We start from the raw sequence: 20,641 nt of genomic DNA on the forward strand, positions 1-20,641 counted from the left end.
GCGTTCATATTTAAGGCAAATTCAGATTTCATATTATGTTGTAGGTATATGCAAAGATTCAAAATCCATCCAAAATTAGCTTGGTGAACTCTCATTTTTAAATCATCATCAGTCAAGGCATGACTGAAGGAGGCCGGCTTGGCATTTATGTCAAATGATTACTGTGCCAAACAACTCTCTGTCATATCCGTTTAAATGGCGAAAAAAATTACTATTATCGTACTTACCGGTGGTAAACTGCAGCAACTTCCGTTTCGAATCCATGGACAACCCGTGCACGATATCCCAAAAGTCCTTGATGGTCTGCGACTCGGCCGTGAAGCCGCCCTCGTACTCGGTCGACTGTTCCAGCTCGTTGAAGTCGAACTCCTTGCTGCCGCACACAATCAGTTCGACCTCCTCCGGTCGGAACAGCAGGTGCAGCGGACTTTCGTCCGTCACCATCTGGAAGCCACGCTTGAACGCCTTAAACTGTTTCTCGATGTGCTTGTTGAGCAAAAAGTCCGTATAGAGTTCGACAAACTCCTGTTTGTTGTCCTGATTGACGAAAATCTTATCTCCGTCTGGTTTCAGCTCGTGATCCAACGCATTACCGAATACGTCCTTGTAGCAAATCTTGAACGTTTGCATGAAAACTTCTTCCATGTCATTGTCCTGGTGGTCCAGGATTGATTTCAAACTGTTGTATAACACCTTTGGAGTAAATAAACAAAATAGTAATCGACCGGTTGAAATTTCCAAGAAAAGAAGCTTACCGGGTTCCAGTCCCGTAAATCAACAAATGATCCCTTCATCCCCATCAGCTTTCGATAAACTACCATGGGGAAGTTCACGGCCAAAATAATGTTGTTGTAAATCGCCAACCCCAGTACGATACCTATCAGCGTAAACTGGGCCTCGTTTTCAAACGATGTCGAATTGAACCACACCATGTTGGTGTCCTCAATGTTGACGAACATTCCGTAGTCGGGGTTGAAAATTTCCTCAATGATCAGTTGGAAAAATTCCTTCGAAACGCCACCCTCGTCAATTCCTTGCTCGCCGGAAAATTCCACCACCAGTTGCTTCTTCAAATCCTTCGGGTTGGACATGGCAATCATCTCCAGCTCGACCAGCGCGTCATCAATGATATGATCCCGTCGGATTTTCAGCTTCAGGAAGGGATTCACGCTTTGTAGGCCTCCTCCTAGCTGCTGATGCAGGAAGCTCAGCCGCCGTTCCGAGTACATTCGGATCCGCGAATCGTAGTACAAGGCTAGGGTTTTCGTGGCCGGCGTAAGGACAAACGAGTATAGCATAAAGGTAAACTTTTTGGTCGAGTCCGCAAAGAAGGCTCCGTCCGAGGTAGTGATGTTTTTGTAGTTCAAATAGTCGTGATCCATTTCGATCACGTCGCACAGGGGCTCGTTATAGAACTCCTCGTACGGTACCAGAGGACTCCGGCAGTCCAGGATGTTGATGTCCAACTCGGTCGCAAGGGGGTCTTCCAGTTTCTGCTGTCGGGCTTTCTTCTCTTTGCTGTTGTACAGCGGGGGTTCGTCATCTTCCGGAATCAGCGAGAGATAAGTGGGCGGTGCGATGTCACCTAGATCGGCCTCCCGGTAGTGCTTGGGATCCACCTCGCCGGCCAGAATGTTGGCGTAGAATACCAGCTGAAACAGAGAACGGCGTTTGAATTGTTGACAATACATACAAGTAGTGATAGACAACATGTTTCATTTTCAGAACAAAAAATAAAAAAACTACCGTTCGTCCAGTGATATTCATTTCGTTACACACCTAGTGGTGATAGCGCCTTTCTCGTCGAATATGTACTCATGATGTCGACGTAAGCCGAAGTGTTCCTGAATCCTGAGAATACTTTATTGAGAAAAGCAAGAATTTTACCAAAGCCATTATCGAATAGAAAAACTTATTGATGACGCATATTCCGACTTGTTCAACGTAAAGGCAGAGCTTAAAAATATCAGAGCTCTCAGTTGACTGCTTGACCACCTTCACTGTCATTGGAGGCCAATCAATATGAAAACGATTATTACAAGCTAAGATATAACCTTTTTCACAACCACAGATCACTTTGGGGTCGTCGACAAAGTTTTTTCTGTACACTTCAGGCTATATTTTATTATCGCTGATTACAAGATCCATGTAAAATTGAACATTTCCTTCCACATTCGTCCACTTCCGGCGGGACACCCGGAATCGGTTCTGGTACACTACTGGTTTTCCCTAATGTGGTCTGAGATTTTTTTTTGTTATCCGTTCATCAGATTACCTAAAAAGCTGCGATTTGATGTGTCACATGCATGGGTTTGGTTCTTTTTTACATTTGACCACTTCCGGCGGGACAACTGCAACCGATTCCGGAACACTACCGGTAGTCAAACCGGTAGTTTCTAATGTAGTCTGGTTCTATTTTCTTGCTAATCGTTCATCGGGTTTTCGAAAAAGCCGCAATTTAACCGGTTCAGATATGGTCTAAAACTCTTTTCCTGCTTTCCGTTCATCAGGTTATCAGAAAAGCCGCAATTTGGTGTGTCGCATGCATGGGTTTGGTTCACTTTTGTATTTGGCCAATTCCGGCGCGACACTCGGAACCGGTTCCGGAACATTACCTGTAGTTTTTAATGTGGTGTGAGCCTATTTTCTTGCTAACCGTTTATCAGGTTATCGAGAAAGCCGCGATTTGATGTGTCGTGTGCATAGGTTTGCTCCACTTTAATATTTGGCCACTTCCGGCGGGACACCCGGAACCGGTTCTGGAACACTACCGGTTCAGATATGGTCTGAGAGTATTTTCCTGCATACCGTTCATCAGGTTATGGAAAATGCCGCGGTTGTAGCATTTTCATATCTGGCCCCTTCCTGGGGAACCGGTCCGGAACACCTAAATGGCCATAACTCCGGAACGGCTGGACCGATCCGAACCATTTTCAATAGGAAACAATGGGACCAGATTCCGCGTCGAATGAACCGTCGGTCATTAAAATCGGTTGAGGTTTACTGCCAAAAAGTGATGTGAGTTTTTTGTACACACACATACACACATACATACACACACACATACATACACACAGACATCACCTCAATTCGTCGAGCTGAGTTGATTGGTATATGTGACTCGACCCTCCGGGCCTTCTATCAAAAAGTCATTTCTGGAGTGAACATATAGCCTTTCCAGTACACTTAGTGTACGAGATCGGTATTCGATGAATAAAAAACCCTAATTAATCCACCTAGCGGTGCTGGCGCCTTTCTTGTGCTTTCGAAAACCCATTTATCCTTTCAGGACGCGCACCATCAAGCAGCTGAAACTGCAGCGTGCTCGCGCTGTATATTATGTTTCCAGTTCAAAACCGAATTAGCGACATTTTTTCTTTTACTTGCGCTGCTTTTGCCTTGCGTTAAACACAGTGTCGGAAGTGGGGCGCTGTATTGTACACCTGGTATTCTATACAGCGCCCCACTTCCGACATAGTGTATAACGCAAGGCAAAAGCAGCGGAAGTAAAAGAAATAATGTCGCTAATTTGGTTTTAAACTGGAAACACAATATGACGAGCGAGGTTTTTTGGTAGTGTTGTACTTTTTACAACGGCGCGCGTCCTGCAGGGTTAAACAAAACTCAAGTGCCATTTTGAAGAATCGAATTTCGAATCGAACTTTCATACGTTTAACAAAAATCCATTCCATAGCACCAGAAACCATATCGGTCATCTGGCTTTTGATGTTTGAGCCTCTTGCTAGTTTTGGACTCCGTACATCTTTCCAATACCATATATACCCATATTGCATGTTTTTAGGGCCATTAAACTGCCGCCATTTTGGATATTCTGGAGCCGCCCTCTTGGATTTAGACCGCCATATTGGTTATTCTGTTCGCCATTTTTAGAGTCTGGACCGCACATCTTCCCCATACTAAATATACTCATTTTCCGTGGTTTAAGAGCCTAAAACGCCATCAAACAGCCACCATCTTGAATTTTGAGCCGCCAACTTGGAGTTTAGACTGCCATATTGGGTATTCTAGTCGCTATTTTTGAATTCCAGACATTTTCCCATACCAAATATACCAATATTACATGGTTTTAGAGCCTAAAACTCCATCTAACAGCCGCCATCTTGCATTTTGAAGCGCCATATTGGATTTAAGGCCACCATCTTGGATTTTGGGCCGCCGTCTTTGATATTCTGGTCGAAAATTTTGGACTCAGGACATCTTCCCCATACCAAACATACCCCTATTACAGGGTTTAAGAGTCGAAAACTCCATTAAACAGCCGCCATCTTGAATTTTGAGCCGCCATATTGGATTTTAGACCGCCATCTTTTATATTTTGTTCGCCATTTTTGGACTCCGGACATCTTCTCCATACTAAATATACCCCTATTGCATGGTTTTAGAGTTTAAAACTTCATTAAACATCCGCCATCTTGAACTTTAAGCAACCATCTTGAATTTTAGACCGCCATCTTGAATACTATGGTCATCAATTTTGGACTCCGGACATCTTCCTCATACCAAATATACCCATATTGCGTGGTTTTAGGGCCTAAAACTCCATTGTACAACCGCCATCTTGAATATTAGGCTGCCATCTTGAATTTTGGGTCGACCTTACCTTACCGATCAGGCTAAGGCCGGGGTAGCCTCTGCTGTACATAGTAGCCGGCTCCATTCCATTCGGTCCATGGCTCAGCTATGATGGCTGTTTGTCTCCAGTTTCGCACGCCACCTTCGGTACTTGCAACGTCGCCATTGAGGTGCTCATCGTAATGCTGCCCCCACCTCTCGACCACCTCACGCTCGCTCGTGAGAATATTCCCGTGATTATGTCGGCACATGTCGGCTTGTGGCACAAAGCCTCTGCGCGAGCGGTTCAGCTTCTCGTAGAACTTTCGTGTGTCTTTAGTGCGGTACAGCTCTGCCATCGCTTCGCGATCTCGTTCTTCCTGCTGGCGCTTCTTCATCCGGAAGACTGAGTTCTGCCTGTTCTGCGCCTATTTGTAACGTGCCTCATTCACTCTCGTACGGTGTTGCAGCATTCTAAGTTTTGGGTCGACATCGTGGAATTTCTGGTCTCCAGTGTTGATTTCCGAACAAAATTCGTCAACCATGCTGAGGGTTACAAAAATCGTCGCAGTTTGATGTGTCGCATGATGGGGCTTGGTTCAGTTTTATATACGGCCAGTTAAACTGGTGCTGGTCCGAATCGCTGAAATGGCCATAACTCCGGAACGCCTTGACCGATCCGAACCATTTTTTATTAACAAACAATGCGGTAAAATTACGGTTTGATTCGAGCTATAATCGACCAATGGGAAAAGCCTTGAAAATAAGTGAACTTTTTTGCGCTCAGACATACATACATACACGCATACAGACATCATATCAATAGGACAGATCGATGAAGTACTAGATTTGTAGTAATGAGCTGAATTTTAGTATGGTGAGAAGGTCAATTCTCTGTTTCTGCAATGAAATGTTGCAAAAAGCGTGGGTATTATGATTCCTTATCTAATTTGATGTTGTTTGAGCAAAACTTTGGGCAACAGTGTTGTTGTTTTCTTCATTTCTTGCAATATAAACAACATAGTTATCCAAAATTTTGCTCAAACAGCATCAAATTAGGCAAGGAATCATCCACGCTTTTTGCACCATTTCATTGCAGAAACGGAGAATTGACCTTCTCACCATACAAAAATTCAGCTGATTACTACAAATCTAGTACTACACCGAACGTGTCCCATTCATCGAACTGAGTTGATTGGTATATGTGACTGTGGTATATGCCACTTCCGGAGGGACACAAGCAACCGGTTCCGGGACACTACCGGTTCATATATGGTCTGAGACTACTTTCTTGCCTACCGTTAATTAGAATATCAAAACAGCCGCGCTTCAATGTGTCGCATGCATGGGTTTGGTTACCCTCGTAAAAATGTCCAAAACGAATACAATAAATTGTATTGTTACATTACAATACATTCGCAATACATTTCATTGTAGATACCATACAGAAGACAATATAAAAACAATATAACGTATCGATATGCACCATAAAATGTATTGTAAATGAAGATTTTACAGATACAGGTGGTTAGTTAAGTATCGTAACAATACAAAAATTACTTCTTTCTTGAACAAATCTGAAACGCAAACCATACATTTTATTGTTTTGATATTGTTTGAACTTTTTATACAATAGAAGGTATTGTTGTATAACCATTAGGTTGTCCCACAATTGCACATGGTCGAAAAGCTTGGGTGCTCACCCTGCAAATGATAAAAACTTGTTGAGCATACGTGATTTTTTACTTTGTATGTGTTTTTGGGCAATTCTCTTGGGATTTTTTTCAAATACCTAAAACTCCCAATTTCACCAAATAGTAAATTGTGAATAACTCTAAAACGGATAGAAAAAACGCCATGCTGTATTCGGCAAAGTTTTTCCTCATAATAAAATTTCCTATCTTTTTATGGAAATTGTTTTAAATTAGCATTAGATTCAGATACTTTTTATGATGGATTAAATGCACAGTATATCAAAAAATGAAAAATTTCAGTAAACTCAAAAATTCAGTATCAAAAAGTTACATGTAAAACATGTAGTTAACTATTTTCCCCAAGAAGTTATGATCCATATCAAGCTGTAAAAAATATAAAAATAGTGGGTATTGCCAATTTTTGTACGGTAAAAAATATTTGTATGAAATTTATTACGAAAAATGGCCATTTTTCAAAAATCTCGCCGGGGCAACCTCTAAACGTCAATTCTGAAAGTTGCCGTCATACAAAAGTTTGTTTCTAACACCCTTAGCTATCATTTGCAGGGTGGGCCCCAAGCTTTTCGATCATGTGCAATTTTGGGACAACCTAATAACCATACAATAACAATACACATAATGAATTGTTGGTAATGGAATGTATTGTAAGGAATCAATAATATGTTCCTGATTCAGTGGTACTTGATGGACATCGCGTAGCAATGAGTCTACTGCGAATGATGCTCAGGCCAATCGCTTCCAGTCGTCCTAAACATTTAGAGTCATTGGGTTGTCATTAGGTGCTTCTCAACTACAAAAAATGTGCGGTATTCGACGGAGCCGACGACCCCCTCCTGGTTCTCTGCTGAATATGGTTTTAAATTGTCGTTCCTCCGGCATACGAGCTACGTGCCCAGCCCACTGTATCCTGCCATGTTTTATTCGCTTCACTGTATCCATCTCTTTATATATTTGGTACAAATCGTAGATGATGCGAAGCTGCCAGAGAACGTCCTAAAACCCCCAGAAACATCTGCCATTCACATACAACTGGAGTGAAGCCATACATCCATGTTTACCGACTCGAAGTTACCACTCGGAAATCACAACGCAAGGCTTCAAAATCGCTGAACTCGTGGTGTACGATGTTTATCTTACTCTGTTCAAGTTGTGACAGTCTAATTCTAATTAGCTTCGCCGGAAAACCATGTTCGATCATAATCTTCCATAACTCGTTTTTCTTCACTGAAGCGTCCAGAAACAGTGAAGAGAATTGTCAGACAAAAGAGGCACAAAACAAGCAACAAAGAAGGTGCGACGATTACTCTTTATCCCTACTGGTAACAGATAATGACATGATCTCGAAATTTTTTGTTGCAGACAAAACGGAAGCTGAATTTGTTGCGTACTTTTCAACTCGTGAATAATCGATTATTGCTAACCCAAAATCGAAACTGTTTGATGATAGAGCTTCACCAGAGTTGCAGTGTTTACCGACTCGAAGTTACTGTTCGAAAATCGCAATGCAAGGCTTAAAAATCTCTAAACTCGTGGTGTACGATGTTAATCCCTTTATTTTCAAGTTGGGACAAACTTATGTCACATGGGTTTGTTTGTCGCAACAAATACAGGTTGCGACATTGTCATTATTGTTGCGCGATGGTTGAATTTTGATTCACTGTCCAGAAAACTATAAACAGATAAAGGATCTGCGATTTGTACTCCCGGAATTTATCGATAATCAGAACGCAGGGTCAGCATCTGATGCGTCGTTGATCGACCCTGATATGCGTCGACAAAAGACTTCTTAATCGGCCTCAGCCTGTTAAATAAAAATCCGGACAAAATCTTGAACACTGATTTGAGAAGTGTTTGTTATTCTTCTGTAGTTCGCGCACTCCAGTCGAGGCCCGTTCTTGTATAGAGGACAAATGCGATCATCCAACCAAATAGCAGGCAGTTCTCAACGGGTAGAAAAAATAAATCAAATGGAATAAAATTTCCTGAGTATTAGCACAAAATGACACTTAATAGACCCGCCTGACCAAATGGTCCCATATCCTATGTTGAAAATTGTCCGCTAGAAACAAGCAACTTTTCTACTAAACGATAAATAGACTTACCTTCATCACCTTGGTCGCATTACAGACGACCTCATTGTCGTGTATCTTCACGTCGCGGTAATAGTTCAACGAAAGAGTGGAGATGGTAACCAGCTGTTGCACCAGCTGCAACAACGGTTGAATGCCATCCTTGCAGTGCACGGACCAGATGTGCACTAATCGCGCCTGCGCCCAGATCGGCAGGTGGCTTACGGCTGCGCAAATTCTTGGCAGCGATACCTCCAGGAATTCGGCCGTCCCAATTTGCAGCACTTCGAAGACAATCACAAACACGGAAATGACCTGTTCGATGTCCTCTTTCTTGGTCAGATGAACTCGCAGCTCGATGCTAAGCGTCTCCCCGAGCGCTTGTAAGGCATTGTTGATGGGTCCAAAGACGGAACTTTTCGCCTCGTAGAGAGCCTTCATGGAACGTCGCAAACTGACCAGATCAACCGTCGTGTGATGGTTTTCCTTGGCTTCCGGTACCTTCTCAGCGGAACTGTCTTCGTCCTTGTCCAGATCCCCCTCCAGAGTTCGCAGGTCTTCTTTCTTGAGATTTCGCAAATCGTCCGGTGCCTTCTCGAGCATGGCATCGATGCTCGAGCAGGGTCTTTTTTGGAAACTTAGCGCTATCGATTGGTACGAGGAAAAAATGGCACCCAGGGTACGGATCAACGGAGTGTCCGTGTTTTCACGCTGGCACGCAGCAATCAGTTCTTGAAGCTTTGCTTCGTCCAGAAATTCCACTGGCGAAGAGTCTCGTTGTTTTTTGTTTGATTCTTTGCAGCTACTACCGCTAAGAGTTTTCTTCTTCCCGCTACTGGTGGAACCGAGCTCCGAGAGTTTGAGTTTGGCGCTACTGCTACCGGCGAATGGTGAACTACTGTCCTGCCCGGCAGTGCTACTCCGCAGGGCATACGGAATCTTAGCACTGGTTTCACTGCCGCCTCCACCCTCATAGTGGTGGTTTTGATTCTTTCGCTCGTTTGATTCGCGTGGCTCATCTTCATCCATGGAGTCCATTTCAAGGTTCGAACTGAAATGAGGAATTACGTTGTTCGTTAGTTACATATCAACATGTTTGTCCAGCTCTAGCATTCACTTTCTTGATTGATTCTGAATAAAAATTTGTAAGTTTGAAAAGAACATCAACTTCCAAAATGGAATTCCTGAGAGATTTGTGGTATCTAGGAATTCCCTGGAAAAAAGTTCTGTAAAGACCCCAGGGAGAATCTAAATAAGTAATAGCTCTTTAATAAATACTGAAAGTTTTTTTTCTTTTGCATGAAGTCCTGAAGAATTACCAAAAAGCAATTGAAACAGGTCTTTGAATAAGTTCTAAAATATTTGTATATGAACATAATCATAAAATTCTGGAATATTTTATAATACGTTTCCCACAGGATTACACAAATATGTTCTACCTATGTATTGGGAAGAGGTCTAATCGGAAACTGTAAAGATAGCACTGTAATAAAACTAGTAAAAGAAATTTCCAGAATGTCGAAAGAATTTTTGCAGAAATGATCCAGGACCAGGAGCCTTTTGCAGGAACTCAAAATTTATGGAATTTTACTAGAATCCAACAAGAAAATAACAATTGGACAGGTTAGATACAAATAAAACCAGAATATTTTAGAAAATTAATTGCATCAAGCGAGAAGCAATGAATGGCAAAGAACTGCAACTAGAATGCGCACCCGACCCGACCCTAACATACTACCTTTCGTTGGTTTCCTCCATGTCAGCACCTCCGGTCAATCGCCAGGATGATCCCGCTTCGGTGCTGACCATGGAATCGTCCAGTCCGGAGCTGGATCCGGACGAGCTGCCGGCCGATATGTTTCCACTGCTACCACCCGTTTCCCTCGCCACCGAACTCAACTGGATGGAAGCCGACGAAGATCCTGCAGATGAACAGGGCGCCGAAGTGGATGCTGCACTGGACATCGTTTTCGGAACCTTGGAAGGGTGCGCGTCGCACAGGTCAGCTTCCAGGGTGAAAAGCTGAATAGCTCGGGCGGCGGCCGCATTCGGAGAAAGTTTCTCGACCTTACCGCTCGAGGCACAGTACTTGTTGTTGCATTTCGGGTTGCCGCATCCGTCCACCAGCTGGTAGAAATATCTTTCGATGAGCTTTTTCGCCGATGCTCGTTTCATGTCGTCGTGCCCGGAACTAACGGTTGTAGTGGAACAACTTGCAGACCCAGTGCCCGATGCTGACGATGGGGGCTTGGACAGGTTTTCGCAGATACTGGCGGTGGTGCTTCGAAGAGGGTTGTCAACTTCAATGGAGTTTTTCCTTGTGGGAAGTTGGGGGGCTACTTTTGCGGAGGGGGGAGTAGCTTGTGTTCGCTTCTGACCGGAGGACGACGATTCTTCATCGGTCTTGCTGTGGGAGGTAATTTGGGAGCATAAGCAGATGATGTGCGAGTTGATGTTTGACTAATTTGCAAATCATTTGAAGAATACAAGTTTACACCGTTAAAAAGAGATTCAGTATTAAATAACTACTCATACACTTTTGAGACCCTTTTACACATTTAGTATCCATGTGACCAAACAGGGCAATCAATAAATTGTTGAATACACTGGGAAGATTCTATAAGGTAGTATAGGTAACAGAAAAACAAAAAAAAAATCACTCTTTGGGTTGTGTGTATAAAACGCTAAAAGACGCGGTTCACTACGGGCACAGGGCATGGATTATGCTGACGGAAGATCTTTCTGAGATTCCTTCTAAGATACATCTAAGCATGTTCCAGGGATTCTTCTAGATAATCTTGAACAATTTTCACTTTGTTTGAAATTCCATAAGGGTTTTATTTTGATTTTTTAAAATACCTTTTGGAATTCTTCAAACATTTTAGTTTTCGCATGAGTTTCTTTGTCACGGTCGCCATGTAGTAAAATAATTGTTTTGTTTGTAAGGTGAATATGTAGTTCGATAATTGGGGCGAACATGATCTTCTGTTGCCAGAAAAGCATTTTTTTTAGCAAATGGCCTGAAATGACAAGTTTATACGAAAGCAAAACAAAAGAAAAGTAATGAAAAATCAATCAGTTTGTTTTCTTAGCTCCAAAATTACGTAGTTTTGCTTTCACTATTTGCATTCAAGTTTCCATTGAATCACAAAAACAAAACGGAATAACTAAACAGCGAAAATAGCTGCGTAAGCACTGTTTATCTGATTATTTAAATGCTTCATAAAATTGCGAATAAAATAATGAAAGTTGTCTTGATGATCGCGACGTTTAATCCGGATAATATTATGCGTTGCGCGAAAATTTGTACGCGCAAGCGCCCATACATCTCCGCCTGTGAGAAAAATCATTTCGGTGTTTTCGGCGCAGTATTCCTTGGCCAATTTTCGCACTTATTGTAGAAGACACCATAACGATTAAACATACCAGCGGAGGTCTATTAGCGATTTTGCACCTTTTTCGCTCTCTATTTTCTTGCAACGGGTAATATTTAATCAGCGACTTACTTGCAATTGGAATGGAGCGAAAAATAGATAATATTGCTTCATTTTCGCAACATATATGTTCAAAATTTGATTCTATGGATAATCTCTGTAAGATCTAAAGTTGCTTAACGAATTTTTTTTTTGCAACTTCAAAATAAAATTTATTTAAATATTTTTATTATTTTGCTGGAGTTCAAAAAAGGCTTGGCACATGCATTTAACGATCAATTCAAATTTTAATTTAATTAGCGCGATCCTTCCACCAGAGGCGCTAGTGTTCGATCGCTTTGACATTTGCCAGTATATACGTTGCTGAATGATGCAAACGAAAATTACAAGCGCTTTGTTTAGTAGTGTGCGTGTTAAACAAACATCAAATCGAAATCCATCATGGCCGACAATGTCTCGCGCGGTTCTACTAACAGGTGGCAGTGTGCTTATGAAAAAGACACCGGACAAAAGTTTTTGAAAAATTACCTCAAGAGTTACGTCCATTTGCCTGTGGTGGTGAGCTGGATTATTGTACCGTCTTACCCCGCTGGTTCGACACGTTTTAATACGACACTTTTTAATTCGTACCCCGCTTATTCGACACATGCCGAATTAAAGTGTTCAAATTTCACAACGGTGTACACTATAAATGCAAAACAGTTTGATATTGCGCTTATACTCGCACCCGCAGCAACTCCTCTAGCAGCCGCCTCTGAGTTGGTGCCTAGGTTGGTGCTATTCAACACCCAAACCGCCTGGAGACCAATCGGAATGAACTAAGGATGGCAACAATCGTAGAAAGAACGAGCTTTTCATTCGCGCCATCGCAATATTTGCTGAACTTATGTTTCATGCATTCGAGTTCGGGACACTGTTGTGTATTGTAGCAACCGCGTACGCGCTCGGAATACTGTTGTTTTAAGTGGTTTTTTGCGATCTTTTCACCCGGAAAACTTATAAGTTGTGTGACACCTGGAGTGAACTAGTGCGTACACTAGAATTCCAATTGAAATCGGCGAAGAATTAGTGGAAAAAAGCAGTTCAAAAAGTGTTTCCCCGCGTGGTTCTGACGGCACATATCAATCACATTGCATTGTTTAGCCGACACTCCTGCTGCTGTATAGCTCTGTGACCCGAGTGCAAGGAGTGTTTAAAATAGGAACAAATTGACTTTTTCAGTTGTTAGTGAAAAGTTTTTCTGAGAAGTGCTGAAGTAACCGGAGTCTTTTTTTCGCTCCATATAAGTACTAGTGGTTTCCAACCGACACGCCGCGGACCAAGAAAATAAGAATCAGTCGTTCACACCGTTTTTTCACGGCCGGCCGGCGCCATGCTGGCTAATGGCCATCCACCCCATCCAGGGGACCCAGGGGGCCCCGGTGGTGGTCATACGAGTACGTGGAATCGACGACATAGTGACTACGCCGGTCCACTACTACCGGATTATATGGACCCAGATGATACGGCAGGCCAACTGCAGTATCTTAAAATGGAAACAACCACGGGCGCGATGCCACAAGATCCTTTTCTCCTACGTCTGTCTGTAGAAAAGGCAATTGGGAGTCCCATCTTCGGAGCTTTCAAGGAGAACAAGGGATTATCCTACGTTCTGAAGGTGCGAAGTCAGGAACAAGTCAACCGACTGCTTCGCATGACACAGCTCCAGGACAGCACCCCCATTCGAATCTCGGAACACCCTTTCCTGAATTAGAGGAAGTGTGTCGTGACAAACCATGATTCCACCGGGCTGACTGACAGTTATCTACTCGAACAACTCTCGAACCAAGGTGTCAAAGAGGTGAAGCGAATCACGCGGAGAACCCCGGACGGCAAACGCGAGAACACAGCCACTGTGATTCTCACCATTAGAGGCACAGTCATTCCAGACCACATTGACTTTGGCTGGTCTCGCTGCAAAACCCGCAAGTACTACCCATCCCCAATGCCGTGTTTCCGTTGCTGGGAGTATGGACATGCTGGTAAGCGGTGTACTAATCCTCAACGCATCTGTGGTCGCTGTTGCAATGTTCACCCAGAGGACCAGGATGATAGAACTGGAGCAGATCAGATACGCATGCCAGGATATCAGTGCAAAGAGACACCGTCCTGCAAACACTGCAAATCAACAGATCATTCCGTGTCGAGCCGTAAATGTCCAGTGTATGAAAAGGAAATGTCTATCCAACACATCCGAGTGGACATGGACATTTCGTATCCACAAGCCCGCAGAGAGTACGACGTTCGGCAAGGAGCCAGTCGAAGCAACGGCACATTCTCTGGAGTTGTCAATGCTAGTAAAGACACTGAAATTGAACATCTGAGGAATACAATAATGAAGCTACAGACAGATGCAGAGGCAAGGGAAACAAGGATGGCCGAGATGGAACGAGCTCTGCAGAGTCACACCATTAGCGACCGCCTCGAAACAGCAAAAGACCATGGTACCATCGGAGAGCTGGTAAAACAGGTCGCGGCTCTCACGGAGACGGTCAAAAATCTACAAATTGCACTAGCATCTAAGGACAAACATATCAAACGGCAAAATCGTATCATCTCCGAGCTTCGAGGCAGTCAAAAAGCACCTAGTGAACAAGAAACTCCGACGATTGTTGATGTTGTAGAACCACAGAATCAAATGGAAATTGCTGCCTCTCAAACTTCATTTGAAGATTCTGTAGCTGAACGGGTTTCAAATTGGATTTCAAGTGTTCCGGCGAAGAATAAACAGAAACCGATGCACGATAAAACGAATGCCGATAATATGTCCGATCACAGCATAACCTCGACAAAATCTAAAGCGACGGGAACATCCAATGCCACCCAGAACTCAAACCTACCAAAACGAGGCAACTCTGGCTCCGATTACAGTTGCCTCTCTGGCAACTCCAATGCATCCACCGACACCAAGCGGAAACACAAACACCGCAAGAAAGGTGGTAAAACCAAACACTAAAAAGAATAACGGCCTTGCTCAGTCGTCCATAATAACGACCTAATCAAGCTGAGAAAATATTCTCACCTATCATCTTCCCTCCGCAACCAAGCGTAGAAACAGAGAAAACCCACGAGTCGACTGAGCAAACTCACCTACACCTTACGACGCCAACTGCAAATCCAGAATACGAGCTAAACAACACAACGACAACAGGGGCCATGGACAGTCGGGGCCCCGATAGTGCGGACGATACACCCCTACCGGAACTAGCGGATAACCCCCGGCATCCTAGCGGAACTGTTGTCTCCGGGACGCACAAGGGTCATAGTACCTATTCCCCGGATTTCCCAACATACTGTCCGGGCAGCCAGGGCCCTGCCAGTGCGGAAGTCTTGATCGTACCGGAACTGGCGGACAACCTCTGGCACTCGGTCAGGGTTGGAAGAGGGACGCAAAAGGGATTCACATCCTATTCCCCTATGGACATCGAGGGAGACAAGCAACCGAGTACCACAAACCCTGCCCCTGCCACCAGAAAGAGGATGAAGATCGGGACGCCCAATTCCCCGAAGGACGACGAGGGAGCCAAGAATCAGCCTAGACGAAATCCGAGAAGATCCTGCCGCTTTCCCGTACCGAACAGCATATGTGATACTCCGGAAACCCGGAACCAAAGCCCGGAAATGACAACGATCCGAAACACAAATCCCAGTTCGGCCAGGAATACAACTGTTGATGACCCCGCTTTAGAGAGCCGATTCTTCGCACCCCTTGGTCCTGAGATGACAAATGCGCAGTTTTACGATACCTTGCACCGCTCTCGCTATGGCACTCAGGCCGCAATACTGCCTGGATGTTCCAATTACCAGTCCTACGAACCTCCCAGGGCTTGAGATGCTTGTCCGCGACCAGCAGCCAACAGTTCTTGCCTTGCAAGAAATCCACCGGGTAACGCCGGACGCAATGAGTAGAACACTTGGAAATCGTTTCAGATGGTACACCAAAGGCGGCTCTAATGTGTATCGTTCAGTAGCTCTGGGAATAGCTACAGAAATACCAGCCGACGAGATCATTCTTGACACCGACATGCCTATTGTAGCAATACGCCTGTCATGGCCTTTCCCATTATCAATCGTATCCTTCTATCTTCCGAACGGTAAATTGCCGAATTTCAAAAGACGAATGGAAAAAATTATTGAAGCAATCCCAGAACCGATGATGTTAATAGGGGACGCTAATGGGCACCACCAAGCTTGGGGTGGTCGTCAGAACTGCCCTCGTGGTTCAAATATCCTGAACGTTGCTAATAGGCATCAGCTAGTTCTTCTCAATGATGGATCTCCAACTTTTAAACGTGGAAACACCGAGTCTGCTATAGACATTTCATTAGTCTCGTCGCACCACGCCAACAGATTCTTCTGGACTGTCGATCAAGATATGCATGGAAGTGATCACTATCCAGTTCTACTATCTCTCACTGGGCACATCGTACCTGAAACGTCTAGGCGCCCCAGGTGGAAATACAGTGAAGCGGATTGGGAAAGTTTTCAAACAGCTGTAGAGAGTAAACACTATGCAACGGCGCCGTCAAACGCAATGGAATTCGTCGACATAATCAGTAGCGCTGCTAAAGACACGATACCTAGAACCAGTTCCAAACCTGGACGACGAGCCTTATACTGGTGGTCGGATGTAACTAAAATAGCGATCAAGGCTCGGCGAAAAGCTCTAAGAGCTTTCAAGAGGCTCCCCGATGATCACCCAGGAAAAAGTGAAGCAAACAGCCGGTACAACGAAGCCCGCAACAGCTGTCGCCAAGTAATACGAGAGGCTAAGGAAAAATCATGGGCTGCTTTCCTGGACGGCATCAACGACAGCCAATCCGCGACCGAAATTTGGGGTAGATTCCACAGCCTACAGGGTAAAAGGCGAACCAAGGGGTTCGCCCTGAAAGTCAACGACACTGTTACTAGAGATCCGACAATCATCGCAGATGCACTGGCGGATCATTTTAAGGATGCTTCGTCCATACAGCGCTATAATAAAACATTCCTCGATCGACACCCGTCTGCAGCAACAGCAATCGAACAATTTTTTGTCCCACCGGATCGGGGACAGAGTTTCAACAATCCTTTCTCCATGAGAGAGTTAGTTTTTGCCCTCCAGAAGGCCAGAGAAAAATCTGCTGGTCCTGATGATATTGGATACCCAATGCTGAAAAACCTATCCACATGCGGTAAGCGGCATCTACTTGAAAACATCAATCAGGAATGGACCAACGGAACCTTACCAGAACAATGGAAACATGGATTGGTAGTTCCGATTCCGAAAGGCACCGGACCGACCAATACGGTAAATAACTTCCGGCCTATCACTTTAACCAGCTGTGTAGCGAAAGTGATGGAACGAATGGCAAACCGACGACTGGTTGAATTCCTCGAAACAAACAGAAAACTTGACCCCCGTCAGCACGCATTTCGGCCTGGATTCGGAACCGGAACATACCTGGCCTCCTTAGGTCAGATTCTGGACGATGCAATGAGACGCGGTGAACACGTTGAATTAGCGTCTCTGGACTTGGCCAAAGCCTACAACAGGGCCTGGATGCCTGGAGTTCTCCATCAGTTGGCTGGCTGGGGCATTACTGGGAATATGCTGAAATTTCTGCAGAATTACTTGTCACACCGCACTTTCCAGGTTGCAGTCGGTAATCATCGATCAAAAACTGTCTGTGAAGAAACCGGAGTCCCACAGGGCTCGGTCATTGCTGTTACCCTGTTTCTCGTTGCTATGAATGGCATTTTCGTCGGATTACCTGCGGGCGTTTTCATCCTGGTGTACGCCGACGACATCCTGCTGTTGGTGGTGGGTAAGCACCCTAAGATGATTCGCAGGAAGCTACAAGCAGCTGTATCTGCCGTCGGTAGGTGGGCAGCTCGAAACGGTTTTGATATAGCAGCAGAAAAGTGTGCCAGGCTGCACATCTGTGGGAGTAACCACAAACCACCGAAGCAACCAGTGGTCATCAACGGGACTCCAATACCAATGCAGATGGCTTTCAAAATATTAGGAGTGACGCTCGATCGTAGACTAAATTTCCAGAAACACTTCAAAAACACCAAAGACAATTGTAAGAATAGGTTGAATCTCATCAGAGCGATATCTAGTAGACGCACACGCAGCGACAGGACTACCAGATTCCGTGTAGCCGAGGCCCTCATCGTAAGTAGAATCTTCTACGGCATTGAAGTCACTTGCCGTGCCTCAGATGAACTTCTCCGCACACTTGAACCGACGTTCAACAAGACCATCAGAATAATCTCCGGTTTGTTGCCATCTACACCAGCTCCAGCAGCCAGTGTTGCGAAATGAGCGAGTACTCACACATGTAGTCAAACTCACTCATGAGTATGAGCAGTACACCTTAAACTCACCGTGAGTATTACTCACATTTGAGTAAGCGCTGTACAACTCACACTCACTCGTGAGTATTGACGTGCAAATACTCACTCACGAGTATGCTTTACTCATATTCATACGGTAATCTAAAATTTATCTAAAGGCTTGGAATCCTTTCAAACATTAAAATGGTATGTTTTATTGGAACGAATGAATGTATTGAATCAGTAGACAAGGTTGCTTGTCAATAATTCTATTGTTATTTTTTTTATTCTGGTGAATTGTAACTTACTGCTAGTTCTAAGCGCTCTGTTAAGGGCGGTCCTGAAGAGGTCCCCTTTGAGCCCAACAGCTCAACGTTTTTGTTTGAACTTAAACCTCTTGTAGACAGAGATCAACCCCCTGGAATGGCTGTCAACCACATACAGTATGCGGCAGGAAAAAATGCGAAAGTGTTTTTCAACTTCAAACCTCACTTTCGTCCATTTGACATTAACCTATCTATGTTTCAACGTTCCATGATCTATAATAGGCTAGTGTTCTGAAAAGTTGATTAAAAAATTTCCCATTTTGGTCACTAACGGCGGCGCCTGAAGATGAAGACAACCAGAATTTTCAAACCGCAGAAAATCGCACAGGTCGCTAAATTTCGCATCTGATAAAACAATTTTTTTTATTTTCTCTACAATATCATCAAATATATGTACTTATTTCATCTGGTATGTGAAACTACATGTCTCTGGATCAGTGTGGTCTGGTTGTTCATCGAATTTGAGCTAATTTTGTTACTGTTATAGTCATTTTGTTTAATGACCACCCGCATAGAAATTTACCGTATGCAATACTGTTCGAACCATATTGTAACCAATATTCCTGTTGTTACCTATTTGTAATACATTTCGCAAATGGTCTATTTGCTACGGTACAACGAAAAAAGAACAGTTTCCTTTATTGTGACATCAACAAATAATGTCCATTTATTGTTGAAAATGGTCCCACTGTGAAGAGACTGTATGAAACATCAGTGGAACCATAACTATTGATGTTCGCTCTTGGCTTCGGCTAACCAGAAAAAAAATGACAGCCATGTTTATTTACCGAAAAAATGTTTGTGAAAAATACTTGTTCGTTGTTTCAAAGCATTTTTTGTTGTTTATACATAAGTTAGCGAAGAGGTTCCAGCCATCACTGATCAGGACACTTATGGTACATCATTTAAAGGTAAGTGTCAAGTAATTTTGTGCTAATAAAGGAAAAGAAACGAATAATAAACTGCGGTTCAATTTCCAGCCCACCAACCAGACCAAGAGCACCAGCCGGAGGAGTATCGCTGCCGCCAGTTTGGAAAGGACAGATAATCCCCGGAAAGAACATTTCTGCACACATACCGAGCGAATCATCTGTACAACTGATCCGACGAGGTCTACCAACATTATTTGTGTTCTACCGTAGCTTCCAGGTGACTGGGATTTCGATTAAAAAAGTATCTATTGAAGCCGTAGAAATTTATGAAATCATTGTTTAAAAAGTTTTAATTGCGAGTGTTTGTGCCAGTAACATGAGTGATAATTTTAATAAATTCTAATAAAATGATCCTAAAATTATTGTTTTAATTAACAGATCTTTAATAAATAAATAAAAACGAATATTCTTAAAACCACACCAGGTACGGTTTCCTGTTATAGTAAAACTGTTCGCCAACCATAGTCTCAACTTTCCAGCCATGAATTTCTCAACTACATTCGATATGGTTACGTTACGGTCGGCGATAAAAATATATATGGAAAAAAATGGATTTTGAAACGGTAAACATTCTTAACGACCCGTTGTTCGTATGGTCGATTTGCCAAAAACAACACCCATTACTGTCAAAACATTAATGAGCAATGGTTGGCTTATGGTTGTGTGTACCATTTTGATTATGGTTGAGGGTGGACCATAAACCATAACGGGTGCTGTTTTGGTGTGGTTTGGAGTTATGCGGGCATTGGGCGCGCAGTTTATTGATATCCGCTTATTAGGCCTACATTATCACATGTTAAACATCAAATGTGTTCATTTTTATTTTTCAGTGCTAGAATATAGACATTGACTGATACACTGTCATGAAAAAATAGTCATATATATTCCATACTAGCTTATATATTCCATACTAGCCATACGCGCCAACTTGTGACGTAGTTGGGGGGGCGAGGCCTCTCAAAATCAACCAAATTCGTAAAATTTCAACGCAGTTCATCTAGTTTAGGCATATTTACGTGAAAACTAGCGCATTGAGCTGAAAAAAGTTGAATTTTGTCCAATTTTGGAGAGCTTCGCCCCCCCAACTACGTCACAAGTTGGCGCCTATGATACTAGCTGTCCCGGCAAACTTTGTCTTGCCGTCTTGTGGTGGTTTGACAACTGTTGAGCTCAAAATAGCACCGCACTCTAGATTGTTTTCATTTCGATCGTGTTGATTTTCTTCCCAGGTCA

General features: G+C 43.5%; 1 protein-coding gene across 1 annotated transcript in view; it reads right to left on the reverse strand.

Moving 5' to 3' along the window:
* LOC109418829 (ubiquitin-protein ligase E3A) overlaps positions 1-20,641 on the reverse strand; it is a 30,315-nt gene that overhangs the window by 654 nt on the left and 9,020 nt on the right. Inside the window, exons 2-5 of the mRNA XM_019693064.3 lie at positions 10,095-10,763; positions 8,390-9,407; positions 756-1,652; positions 228-693 (exon numbers count right to left, since the gene is read on the reverse strand). Coding sequence (XP_019548609.3) covers positions 228-693; positions 756-1,652; positions 8,390-9,407; positions 10,095-10,763 — 3,050 coding nt within the window. The remainder of the gene's footprint in view (positions 1-227; positions 694-755; positions 1,653-8,389; positions 9,408-10,094; positions 10,764-20,641) is intronic.

This window comes from Aedes albopictus, chromosome 3 (assembly GCF_035046485.1).
Source record: "Aedes albopictus strain Foshan chromosome 3, AalbF5, whole genome shotgun sequence".
Lineage (NCBI taxonomy): Eukaryota > Metazoa > Arthropoda > Insecta > Diptera > Culicidae > Aedes > Aedes albopictus.